Here is a 13,494-nt window from a genome sequence, read left to right on the forward strand (position 1 = left end):
CCACAGCTCCGCCCTGGCGTCCCAGTGGCTGTTCTCATTGGCGCCTTTTGGCGGGAACACGGCACCGCTTCGAGGGCCGCGCTCGCGCGACCCTCCGAGCGGGGCCCAGGGAGAGACTCCTCCGAGACATCGTAAGGTGCGTACGCTACTGTTCTTGTCTGCCGGCCTTTGTCCGCGCAGACCAGTGTGTACTCGAGTTCGTCTGCTCCGGGTCGTACCTGAGAGCGCAACTCGAGCCTGTCGATCGTGATCCAACGATCCGAGACAGGCGTACCTTGCGGTGGTTGCCCACTTTCTCTCAAAGGAACCCTCTGGTCACTGCGAGAGAGAGATCACAGCACGCCCTTGCGTGCTTGCGGCGCACTCCGTGTCACTTGTGCGTTTTGTATATTTTGTATGCGTGTGTGTGTGTGTATGTGCCGCTGGAGGATGGCGTTTCAATAAACGTCTCCTTCGTGAACTTGGAGGTTGGTGTCCTTGCAGCGAAGTGCTCTCCTCCCGGTGGAGGTTGAATGCGCGCTGCGGTGTTTCAGGGTGCGCGCGGTAACGGCTGATCGGGGTTTCGGCTCGCGCGACGCTCGAACCCTCGGTGGTTGGTGGCTTATGTCCACGTAGGAAACCACAACTGGCGCCCAACGTGAATTGTCCTGGCTCTTTGAGTTGGACTGCATATCGGCCGAGCCGGTCGCCTTGACGATCAAGCTCTTGCACCATGTCTGCCGCCCCCTGCGGGGCACACGGCAGCGATTCTGAAACGCGATATATCCCAGACGGCCACTGACGTCCGACGGACAACCGAACTCGGCCGCAACTCGGCGGCCGATTTCGGACGTCCGCCGGAATTCCGGCGTACGTACGAAAGCGGATGGTCGAATCCGTTCGCCCAGCGGACAGCCGCCGTACGTCCGCCACTGGATTTGCTTTTACACAGCTATGATATAGTTTGTAGTCGTCGTGCTCGTCTGAACTGCGTATAAATCAGTAATACCGTCAAGTCTGCATTATATGATGCCAGAGCGAATCGATGCGATAGAAAGCGTTTCCATTAAACAGTTTTTTTTATTTTCCGCGTGTTTCATCGTTGAATTCTTCCATCAAAATTTTTGATTAAAAGTTAAATGACCATTAAACATTTTTCTATCATGATGCTTCGGTGAAATTTTAATCAGTGGCTGAATAGACGCAGCAAGCAGCAAGCTCAAAAAGAACGAAACCGAACTTATCCTCAAAAAAATCTGAAATGAGCCAATCCAATCCACCTGACAAGTTGAAGTTTAGTCATGGAAGATGGCTTCACGTTTCCATGTTCTGCATTTTCTGCGCAGTTACGAATACCTACGGCTGTAATGCACTGCTAGCATTGTTTTTGCTGTGGCTTTGTGCGGCTGGCACACTTTGTTCACCCGCCGATTCCAAAGTAAGTATTTCACCGAACTTTTGTTTCTTTAGTGGCACTTTTCGATGCACCGATAGTGGTGAGCTTTTGGGTAAGGAAACAGCTCTGTACAGCAGCCGAACGGTCGAGTGTTTTAGGCGAGACTGACAGGATGGTTCCGCGCCGACTAACTAAAGTGCAGCCTCAAGTCTGAGGGCCATCTTTCTCGGCATTACTGGATGCTGCGCCAGTAAGCCGCGCAACTTCTCTGTCTCTGATAAAGGAGTGCCTGCCCGAGCTTTAAAGGAGTTAATTTGTTAACCATGCGCAACGTGCTGAGTTGTAAAAACTATACGAGAAAACTTTTGCACTCCTCGAGCCTATCGTGCGACATGCCTACACTTGTGAAAACGTCGCGTTTTTTTTTTTCTTTTTTTTTCGTTTTTTTTTTTTTTTTTTTTTTCTAATGGACAGCCGCTTATCTTTCTCTCTCGAGCTTTACGGCAACTGCAGTTTCTAGAAGGAACGGCTGTAGCTACTAAATAACTAAAGGTTTAGTACTCTCCTTCAGCTTTGACGAACCAGGACAGCACCTTGCGCATGTTGGTTATGCATGTGGGACCGAACCGCGCAGAACAACCGGACAAGGAGATGAGAGAAAAAAAAAAAGTCAGCACTTCTCTTTTTCTTGACCCGTTGTTCTGCGCTGTTCTGGCACGAATTTGGCATACCGCCGCCGCGATACAGTTGGGCTGTGAGCTCTGGTACCTGCAACGCCTTCTTTTATGCAAAACAGGCATAGTGGGAGGCCATGCAAGCCGCGGGCTCAAAAAAAAAAAAAAAAAAAAAAAAAACGAGTTGAGCAAAAGTGAGATGAAAACAAAATTGTTGCTTTGACCTTACAGATATTCAAAGGCTCCTCAGAACTTCACTGCATTATTGACAGCGAGATAATGCCAAAGCTACACTAGAGCCATGCAGCACCTTATAGTGCATGATACTGAGCTTATGTCTCGCACTGAAAGCTCTTACCATGTTCTTAGATTATCATATTAAAGTAGCTTTAAACCCATGCTTGTTAATACAGTGATAGCCATAAATTGAATCTAGGGCATCATGCTCACATACAAGGCTTCTGATAACCGCTGGTCACATGATGTGGGCTATAGCAGAAACCTGTACCTGGTCATCTTACAAGCATTTGTGCAATTGATGCTTTTAATGTGTTGTAAAAGTTTTTGTGTTCTGTTTCTGTATGGGAATGCTTTCCTTATTGAAGGCTAACATTTGGCTTGCTACAGCAAAACCTCTACCTAGTCATCCTAAAAACAGCACCGCAGTTGGTGCTTTTAGTGTGTTGTAAAAGTATTTGTGTTCTGCTTTTGTATGGCAATGCTTTTCTCGTTGAAGACTAGCATGAGGCTTCCAAAAATTTTTCAGATGCCATTTGCTGTAGCCGATTTCGTAGGCCAACAGGAAGCAGCATTTTGAACATGGAAAACTGTCATCCACGGGGGAAAAACAGCAACATCCCTTTGCATTCTCATTTCTTTGGTATGGCTAAAAGTGAGTATTGTATCATTATCTATATTATTAATATTGAATCATGATTGTCAGTGTTGAAGTTGTTTGAGCGTGATGATTTTAAACATACAGGACATCCCTTCGACATTAAGGTTTTAGCTTGTTTACATGTAGGATGTAGAACTGGTTTCAAAAAACTTTATGCAGCAAATTCTTTTTACATTGTCCACCATGTTACTTTTTGTCATTGTCCATTGAAGTAAATAACCAGTATTTTACGTTTACACAGTCGTCCACTCTTAGCTTGAATGGGAATGTCTGGCATGCATTTTGCAAAATAGCAATGCATCCGTCACAGCCATGCATCAAGGCTAAGTGGCTTGTGCGTAGAGGGACCAGCCGCTCCAGCTTCACGTCATCTGCCTCTTTGCTCCGGTGTGCAGACGTGCATTGAGGCAAAGTGGTTTATGTGTAGAGAAACCAGGAGCTTCTTTGTCACATCTGGCTGTTTGTTACGGTGTGCAGGTGCACATCAAGGCAAAATGGCTGATGTGTAGAGGGACCAGGAGCTGCTGCTTAACGTCCTTCGCCTCTTTACTACAGTGCACAGCCGTGCATTGATGCTAAGTGGCTTGTGCATGGAGGGCCCAGGAGCTGCAGCTTCACGTCTACCTCTTCGCTCAGGTACGCAGGTGCGTATTGAGGCAAGATGGCTTATGCATAGAGGGACCAGGAGCTGCTGTGTGGCGTAGTCTGTATATTTGCTATGGTGCGTATCGAAGTACAATGGGGGGGCTCATGTGTAAAGGTACCATGAGCTGCTGCGTCATGTCGTCTGCCTCTTTACTATGGTGCGCAAGCATGCATCAAGGCAAAGTGGCTTATGCATAGAAGGACCAGGAGCTGTTTCTTCACATCTGCTATGATGCGCAGCTGCGTATTGTGGGTGGTGGTGGAAAACATTGCCATCAGATACAAATACAGGAGGTTACTCACTAGCTGACCCTGAGGGGGCCTGACCTGACAAAAACAAGGGGTCCCTAGTTTGGGACCCCAGTGGTGGTAGAGGGACTAGAACTGGTACTTCACGCTGTCTGCCTCTTCGCTACGGTGTGCAGCTGCGATGGATGCAGTGGCATCTCAAAAAGTGCATGCCACGCACTCGCATGTTCAGCCTGAGTGGACGACTGTGTACCTGCTATAGCTTTGTTATTCATAGAATAAACCTAGGCCAAGTTGGATAGGTCACCTCATATGTGGTCAGGAAAGAAAAGCCACTCCAGAAAATCTGATGCATTTACTGTCATAGGATTCTTATTCATATACATGCTACTGACAAGTCAGATTCTTCACCCTCAGAAATGCCAGAAAAATAACCAAGGGTGCGTCTGTAATAGTCTAGCTTGCTCTTTCTCTGCATTGCTGTGGGTGGGACAGGTGTGAATCTTTGATTTTAAGCTTGCAACAAGTATGTTATTGTAGTTTAAAGGCAAAACGGTACTAATAATCGTAGCCCCCCGTGGCCTTTATCCCCTTTTAATAGTGTTGCTAGACACTGAATTATTAGTTTACTCTGCACTGTTTCTGTCTAGTTAATGTGCGGAGATGTACAGCCTCGTCCACTTCTAGCTATAACATGCTCACCGCCTTCAAAACGCTGTTGCGTTCGAACCGGCCACACAATAAAGCTAAGTGGCAGGCCATGTGAAGCAGCACATCTGGGTCCCTGTGTGTGTGCACCGATTTGCATCGATATGTGGCTGTTTCGTACGTAATGTTGATTTGAAAGCAGTGTCTGTGTTATAGCTAGAAGTGGACGACCCTGTACATATATTTATATGACTTGGAGTTGTCGACTTTGCACTTAGAAACATTGTAGCGTTATCTGATGTGTTGCTTTCATATCTTTAATGATTTCTGTAAGGGATCGGTGGGTATGCTAGGCACCATTATTAGTCTGCTCTTTTTGGGTCACCTGTTCACTGCCCAGCTGCGGCCGTCTCCCACTTTCCCTCGGACAGGAGGCAGAGAGACGTGCACAGAGAGGCAGCTACAGCAGCTACAGTGCTTAACGGAAACGTAGGCAGAGAGGGAAAGAAGTTCCCTCTTCCAAGGACTTTGCTGTCGCACTCGAAGACGCGGGGACAAGCAGTTTGTTCTCGTTGCTGTGTCATGTAGGGGGCTCATTTTTATTTCAGGAGCTTTACGAACAGTATACAACTAAGGGGTCCTTAGTACTAAGCGTACTAAGGGGTCCTTAGTACTCTGACTGGACCCATCACCCGGAGGTAGCACAGCTTTGAAACGAGCACCTCTTTTGGAAGAACTGCTTATCGTTCAAAGAAAAAACACTGTCAGGTTGAAGGGTGTAAGGCCCTCTTCCTTGTTGGGGAGCCCATAAAAGTGACAATTATTCAGTGCAGGCGCGCTGAGTGGGGTCTCGTTGAGGATTCCAACCCTGGATGTCAACAATGGTGGGAGATGGCGGCGTTGAAAAAGGGCAAGTGTGTAACAGTGACGGTATGATGCGGAGCGGGAGGATGTGGGTTGGCTCTTCTGATGTGGTCCGCAATGGTGCTGACTCGGACGCCAATAATTGCAATAATTGCCCTGTAAAAGGAGCCGCCAAGGATGCAAGCTTTGGGCAATGGTTGCGCACGTGGGACACCGTTTTGATGGGTTCTATTTATTTTTTCTCTTTTTTTTTTCCTAGGGGAGAGAGTTTGGCATGTGACCTAGTGAGCCAATCATTTCGAGGTCCATTCTCTAAATTCAGTTTGTTGTGAAACGAATTTGTTGTCCCTTTTGCATTGCTTGTATTAGGGAGAGGATGAAGAACTTATGAAAGTGGAAAGACATGCCAAAACGTTTGTTAGCCAGTCATGTGTGAGTTCGTTGTCATTGGGGATGAGAAATGTGGGCGGTGTCCCGAAGTTAATGAAACGGCCCTGCGGCCTGGAGAACTCGTTCTGAGCTAGATTTTGATCTCTTTCCTCTTCGGCATAGATCATGGTCATTGTTTCACCTGTTGTAAATACATACATTCATGTATAAAATTTTCAGTTCACCTTCCTCTCCGTGTGCAAGTTGTTGTGGCCAGATGCAGTAAATTCGCTATTTTCATTTCTATATAACGTGCCTTTCTGAAGATGGTGAGCTCTTTTGTCCAATCCTGTAAGAAAGCAGCAAAGCGCTCCCAAATCTTCCACAAAACTGTGTGATATCTTTAATACTAACTGCGGCTTGGTGTCACTCAAAACATGTAGTTGAGGTAGATTTCTTCCCCCCCCCCCTCTTTTTGTTCGTTCAAATGAGGACCAGCGGACACTAACTCTTGCTTTTGTAATGCCCTAGGCCCCGCCTTAAGGCAGTACTCCAATGTCAATACCATTTTGATAGCTATGGCTGTCCAACAGCACTAATGTCTTTTATACACTTCTTTTACTAATCTCTTACCCAAGTGGTGGCTTATACTGCGGGGGCGAAAGTCTCTGGACAGTATGTCTGGAGATTTTGGACTAGAATCGCGATGTAAACGAATTGTGACCTTATTTCTCTTGCACACATGAAAGAACTAACGTTCAACTTTCACATCGACAAGTATGGTCAGAGTTTCCTGGTCGATGTAAAAGTTATGTGCTTTGATTGCAGTTTGTGTAGTCCACACACTTGTCCCCGATATTACATAGGGGCAAATTAGGTGCCTTTACAGGGGCAGTTTCTTTGGCGCCCACTACCTTCCCCATAAAAAAGCTACAGTGTTGCTTGTGAACAGCTGGCTGCATTTATAAATACTATTATTTTTTTGTAATTTGTTGTGCGTAGTTGAGAAATCCATGACATACATGCACAGCTGGTTGCCAGAATTATGCAACCATATTTCAGTAACTAACATCCATGCTGCATGCTGCCGGTAATACATCAGGAGCTTGTGGTTGTCAGCTTTTTGTGTTTTGTGTAACTATAAGCCTTGCTATTGTAATGTCACATATAGCGCTGTGGGTAAACAAATAACTTTACTTTTAACTCTTGTAGAAGCATGAACACTGCGCAATCACTGCGGCGGGCTATGCTTCCACATTGGGCTTTAGCCACATGTCAAATGTCTATCTTTATTCTGCTGCAGCAGCTTACATATTATCAGATAAGTTACTTCGTCGCAGCTGCTCTAAGAAGACGCTTTCTAGACGCTTGTAGCCTAGATGTTGATGTCGATATACCCCCGACATGCCCAGGGAATGTCTTCGGTAGAGGGTACATGGAAACCAGTGAAATGTGCAGTTTACAGAACAAAAAGGTAACAATTTTAAATGATGTTATTATTGATCACTTCTTTTCAGAGCAGGAACAATGACTTTAGAAATCTGCCTGTTAAACCGCTCAAAATGCAGGTTTCTGCCGCCAATGCGTACCTGTGTAATACTGCAATGCTCTGGCTGTGCTTTATGTTCATATACAGCATCCTTTATGCTTAGTTTCTCTGCATGTGCACTCCATGTCTTGGGCATTGCTGAGGGCGCATAGCAGCAAGCATAACATGCCATGTTTGGTCAGAGTGGCATGTTCAAAGAGACGACATAAAAACATTAAAATACTGAATGCCAGGTTCTGGTCAAACTATGTTTGTATCTTTTGTTATTCTGCATGGGCTTTGCTGCAGTTATATGACCTTTCTATATAGTATGTGACAGTTCTGAATGGAGATGCATGCATACAGTGCCATCTGGAAAAAGCAATTGAGAGAAACTGGCAGTTGCCCTTGGAGATGTGTAATCAAAGTTCAGCACAGATAACTTGAATTTCATTTTCCCTTCTATTGCAGGAGGAGCCCAGCCTGCTCTTTCCATCTTAGGCCTGAAAGACCAGCAACAGCTGATCGAGCAAATGCACAGGATAGTAACTGCTCCTGGAATCCCGGCCTGCAGAGGCCGCCCACAGAGAACTTGATAATCTCCTCGTTAATTCCGAAATATTAGGTTTCAATAAATACCTTTTCCTTCACCACCTCCCCAAGGGAAGAGCTGTCACGGCCAAGGATAATTTAAAAAAATTATTCAAGTAGATTCTTAATACTCCAGTTGGCCTGCATTTTACCATGCCATTCCTTAACATCATTTTTTTAGTGTAGACTATTTATGCATGCAGTTTTTGCAATAAAGCCAAAAAAAGCTTTTTTTTTACAACCTCTCATGCTGGTATGCCTATGCACTTAGCATGTTTTCAGGAATGGTGCATTTGTGTAAAGCTCAGCTAGCATATGTGCCTCTTTGATGGAAGTTATAATTGCGCACTACTGTTCAGTGCTTTGTGCGTGAAAATAAAGCAGACAACAGGAAACTTGAACCTGTTGCATATTCTGTTGTCTGCTTTACTCTCACGACAAAGGCATTGAGCACTAGTATGTGACTGAAATTTCCATGGCACATGCTTGCTGAGCTTTACACAAATGTTATTGGCAAGTTTTTACACCAATAGCGGGCCCTGCAAGCATGTTCCGGGAAACGTCCGAATGTCCGCCTCCGGCTGCCCGTCGGACGTCCGTGGGACGCGATCCGGATCCACGAACGATAGTCCGACGGACGTCCGCTGTACGTATATCGAACATAACCGGACTTCCGTCGGATGTCCGAAGGTCCGAAAACGGACGTCCGTCGGTCGACCGTCGGACGTCTATGGCCGTCTGGGATGTCGGCTCCTTACGCAGTCGTAGCGTCTTTTGATCCGTTGGATGCTGTTCCTCTGAACAGCCAAACACACTGGCTGGCCGCCGGCCCCATTGGGCGATACGGCAATGCCGCGAGTAACGTTGATCCCTCGGCTCCCATTGGAGCTTTCTCCGGACCACCCTGTGGTGGGACCGCTACACAGATACCTCCGCTGTATCAGTTTTCCGCCCATGGCAGAAGCAGTTCGCGCGATGCCGTCGCTACCGGCAGCTACGCGCAACAGCAGCCGTGCCCCGCTAGCAGTCAGTTTTGCTCGGTGAACGGTGAGGCGCCGGCCGGACTCCCTGCGGAGACCGCGCCGCTCATCGAACTGGAGGACCGTTTGCCTTCTTTGTTCATGCAACCCGCCCAAACCTCCTCTGAGGGAAGGATGCAGGCGCTGCTCACAAGCGCTGCCCAGATGATTCAGTCGCTAACAGGGGCGGTTGAGGCGCTTTCGGCCGCGCCGAAGTTGTCTCACCCCGCGGTCATGTTGCCCATGCCGACGTACCGCGGCTATGATGATCCTATCAGTGCCCGGGATTTCATTGATTCCCTCGCCCATTACCAGAGAGCTATGGGTTTCCGTGATGAGGTTGTGCTTGCACGCGTCATCCCCGCAGCGCTGACTGACACGGCAGCTAGGTGGTACCGGCTTTCCGGCCACCGAGCAGCGACTGTCGAGGAGTTCCGTGCAGCATTCATGCGCGAATTCCTGCCCGCTGACTATGAGCGTAGGATGCGGCGAGAGCTGGAGCTCCGCACACAGGCCCCGGACGAGTCGCTCCAGGAGTTTGTGCGGGCGATGGAAGACCTTTTCTCAATCGCTGAGCCAACAGCCTCAAACGAGGAACGCGTCGAAAGAGTGATCAGGCAGGCACATCCGACTTTTTCGGCATACCTGCGCGGCGGCCGATTCCGAGATCTAGAGGAGCTGGCCGCCGAGGCAAAGCGCATTCAAGGCGACATCCTCGCCGCGCGTGCCTATCGCCCGCCACCGCCGGCAAGCGAGGCCCTTGAGCCACGCTGCGCATGGAGAGGGGCCATGACCCTTCCTCACCGGCGTGAACCCGCACAAACTGCCTTTGCAGCCGTTGGCGGGCGAAACGACGCTTGGGAGCTGAGCGAAAGAGCTCTGGATCCTTACTCGTACGGAAGACGAGCAGCCTGCGCTGCACAGTTTTCTTACTCGCGTGCCGAAGGACGCCATGCGACCCAAAGCACAGCGGAGGTAGAAGCTCGCAAAAACCGGCCCTTGTTCGGTGAGGCAGCGAGCGGACCCAGGCAGGGAGACGCGCCTTTGTCACGCGGCCAAGCTCGCGGGGGTGTGCGTTGTTTCCGTTGCCAAGAGAGGGGACACTTAGCAAGAGAATGCCCCGTAGCCAGGCCTTCTGCGAGGCAGGAAAACGGCGACGGGGGTCGGTTGTAAAGAGACAGCCGGCCCAAGCTTTGCTAATTCCCTCTGCGTACAGGGTAAGCTGCCTCGGTGGTGCGCCCGCGCCGTTTATTTCGGTCACCCTTGCTGGCCGCGAATTTCCGGCGTTACTGGATACAGGAGCCAGCGCCTCCTTTTTCAGTGAACAGGTGTTGTCCCACTTGCAAAAGCACTCTGTGCGCTTGCGGGATTGCCGTTCGACATTTAACCTCGCGAAAGGCGTGGCCCATTCGGCTGGCGCCGCGAGGCTGACTGTCAGATGGGGAGAGCGAGCGAGACGCACGCGTTTCATTCATCTCCCTGGGCTCAGTGTGCCCATGATTCTCGGAAGGGACTTTCTCCAGAAAACCGGGATCGTGGTGGACATTGCGAATGGCGGCTATTGCGAAGGACCGTTTTCCCAGCTGAAGCCGTTCATTAGCCCCCCGGCGTCGGTATCTGCCTGTGCAGTCGAGACGTTCGGAGAGTGCCACGCTCAGCGATCGGGGCCCTGCCCTTGTGTCGAGCGTTATGCCGTTCACACCCCCATGTGGGAGCGAGCGGCGCGGTACGACGACGCACCCCATCCACTGGCCGCCTCTGCGGTAACTTTGGATGAGACACAGAAGGCTCGGTTGACAGCACTTTTGCGTCAGTACGAGGAGCTCTTCACCGATCAACCTGGCTGTACCACTTTAGTGAGCCACGCGATCAACACCGGAGAAGCGCTTCCGTTGAAGTGCAATCCCAGACCCGTCAGCCTTGCGAAGAGGCAGGTGATTGATGGGTTGTTGGATGAGATGCTATCGTCGGACATTATCCGTCGCTCGTCCAGCGCCTGGGCGTCTCCGGTGGTGTTGGTGCCCAAAAAGGATGGCAGCCATCGCTTGTGTGTGGATTATCGCCGTCTGAATGCGCTGACTCGCAAGGATGCCTATCCGCTCCCAACGATCAGCTCAATCGTAGGAAGCCTAGGCAGTGCGCGGTATTTTACCACGCTAGATGCCTCCAAAGGTTACCTACAGGTCCAGATGGATGACATTGACCGGCCTAAGACCGCGTTCACGTGCCACAGAGGGCTGTTTGAGTTCACTCGCATGCCCTTTGGCCTCTGCAATGGTCCTGCGACTTTTCAGAGGCTGATGGACCGCGTCCTAGGCGAAGCGAAATGGTCCCATGCCATGTGCTACCTGGACGACATCGTGATTTATTCACGAACCTTTGATGAGCACTTAAGCCACATTGCCGACGTGCTCGAGAGGGTACGGGCTGCCGGAATGACTTTGAATCCTGCAAAAGCCCAAATAGCGCGAACCCGAGTTCAGTTGCTTGGGTTTACGCTGGGCGAAGGCTCCATTGAGCCGGATCAGGAAAAACTTCGAGCCATACTCGAGTTTCCTGTGCCCAAGGACGTACGCGGCCTGCGCCGTTTTCTGGGAATGACAAATTTTTATAGGTCATTTATCCCGTCCTGTGCCCGCGTGCAGGCGCCCTTGACCAAGCTCTTGGGAAAGACTGCTGCGTGGCGATGGGGGCCTGAGCAAGAGCAATCCTTTCGCCGCCTGTCTAGTGCCATCGCAGAAACAGCGCAGCTCAGGCTACCCGACCTGACCAGACAGTTCGTAGTCCAGACTGACGCGAGCGATCTGGGATTAGGAGCTGTTCTCCTACAGGAATTCGATGGCGTGCTGCAACCTCTTGCCTTTGCAAGTCGTTCTTTGTTGCCCGCGGAAAGGAATTATTCCGTTACCGAGAAGGAATGCCTCGCCATCGTGTTTGCACAGCGCAAGTTTGACGTCTACCTTGATGGAACGCATTTCGTGGTGCAGACAGACCACAGCGCGCTCAGCTGGCTGATGCGGCTCCGGGAGCCTGCGGGACGGCTGGCGCGCTGGGCCCTCCTGATACAGCATTACGACTTCTCGGTGCAGTATCGCAAGGGGAGCACGAACGTGGTAGCTGACGCGCTATCCCGTGCCCCACTCGCCAGCGGTGCCTTTGCGCCGGCAAGCGGAGGGGGCGAAACAGCGGACGAGCCGCCGAGCGGCAGGAGGGGGACGCCCGCAAACGGGCCTACCCATTCCGCCACCCAGGCAAGCAGCACTTCGCGAAGCGGGCGACGGGGAAGGCTCTTTGTGAGCACCCCAGATGCGCCGAGGCTAGCGAGCGAAGTTTTGGCGGCTAACCTGCGCGGGGACGAAAACAGGCTCCCCTCTGGGATGACTGGAATCGTGTTCAGCCGCAAAGAGCTACTGACGGCCCAGCAAAATGACTCCTTTTGTCGCGAGGTTAGCGACGGTCTCAGGGAGACGGAGCGCCGTGACGCTACTTGTACTGTAGCGGGCGCAGCGGGGCAAGAGCCAGCGTGTGTCGCGGCGAGCCCCGGGGACTCATATTTGCTGGACCATGACGGGCTCCTGCTGAAGTACATAGCCACAGATGATGAGTCCATTGACCCATTTAAAGTGGTTATCCCCAAAAGTCTGAGAGGCGCTCTGTTGCGATTCTCTCACGACGAGCCACTTGCCGGTCACCTGAGTGGCTCCAAAGTTTTCACAAAACTGAGTCAATCGGTGACGTGGCCCGGCATGAAGCGCGACATTTTCCGCTATTGCCGTTCCTGCCATGTCTGTCAAACGGTGAAGTCAAGGGGTGGCAAGCCACCGGGCATGATGAAACCAATTGACAGTGTGCGTCCGTGGCAGATGGTCACCTGCGATTTGATGGGGCCTTTCCCCAGAAGCAAGCAGGGGTTCATTTACCTGATGGTAGTCGTTGATCATTTTTCCAAGTGGGTCGAGTTGTACCCCCTTCGGAAAGTGACAGCGCGAGCGGTGCTGGATAAACTCCAGAAAGTGTTCTGTCGCTTCGGCTTTCCGGAACGGCTGATCACGGACAATGCGTCCTACTTCACGGCTCGGGTGTTCGGTAATACCTGCCGTTCCCTCGGAATCGAGCACTGCACCACTTCACCCTACCATCCCCAGTCTAATCTGACCGAGCGGATCAACAGAACGCTCAAACCAATGCTTACGGCCTTTGCCGAGTGTCAAAAAGACTGGGCAGACCATTTGAGTGAGTTCGCGTTCGCCATTCGAACAGCTGAGAATCGCTCAACTGGTTTCTCTCCCGCCTTCCTCAATTTCGGAAGGGAGCTGGCGAATCCGATGTCAGGCGTCGTTCAGAGCCAGCAGCTCGAGGATGAGAGGGCGCGAGCAGACTGCTCTGCTTATGCATCAACGCTTCGGGACCGGCTGTGTCGGGCTCTCAGCAGAGCAAGACAGAGTTTGGCGACGGCCAGAGTCCAGCAGAAGGTTCAGTACGACCGCAAGCACCGCAGCCTGACATTTCAGGTGAGCGATCTTGTCCTGAAGCGCAACCACGCTCTTAGTGACGCGAGCAAGGGGTTCTCAGCCGCGCTTGCTCCTAAGTGGCTTGGTCCGTACCGAGTGGTCGAAGTCTGGTCGCCACTCGCG

At 50.7% G+C, this 13,494-nt stretch overlaps 1 protein-coding gene and 1 long non-coding RNA gene across 2 annotated transcripts; both read left to right on the forward strand.

Moving 5' to 3' along the window:
- Positions 1-1,278: 1,278 nt before the first annotated feature.
- On the forward strand, positions 1,279-8,097 carry LOC146183146 (uncharacterized). The gene is made up of 3 exons (XR_014708733.1): positions 1,279-1,417; positions 2,816-2,941; positions 7,722-8,097. It is a non-coding gene; the product is annotated as an uncharacterized LOC146183146 (long non-coding RNA).
- Positions 8,098-8,876: 779 nt separating this feature from the next.
- Positions 8,877-10,035, forward strand: LOC146183147 (uncharacterized). The gene has a single exon (XM_084609053.1). It carries the CDS (start codon positions 8,963-8,965, stop codon positions 10,031-10,033), a length of 1,071 nt encoding a protein of 356 aa, XP_084465179.1. The 5' UTR covers positions 8,877-8,962; the 3' UTR covers positions 10,034-10,035.
- Positions 10,036-13,494: the final 3,459 nt, after the last annotated feature.

Source organism: Amblyomma maculatum, chromosome 7, assembly GCF_055883805.1.
Source record: "Amblyomma maculatum isolate TAMU_Amacu chromosome 7, ASM5588380v1, whole genome shotgun sequence".
NCBI classification, from domain to species: Eukaryota; Metazoa; Arthropoda; class Arachnida; order Ixodida; family Ixodidae; genus Amblyomma; species Amblyomma maculatum.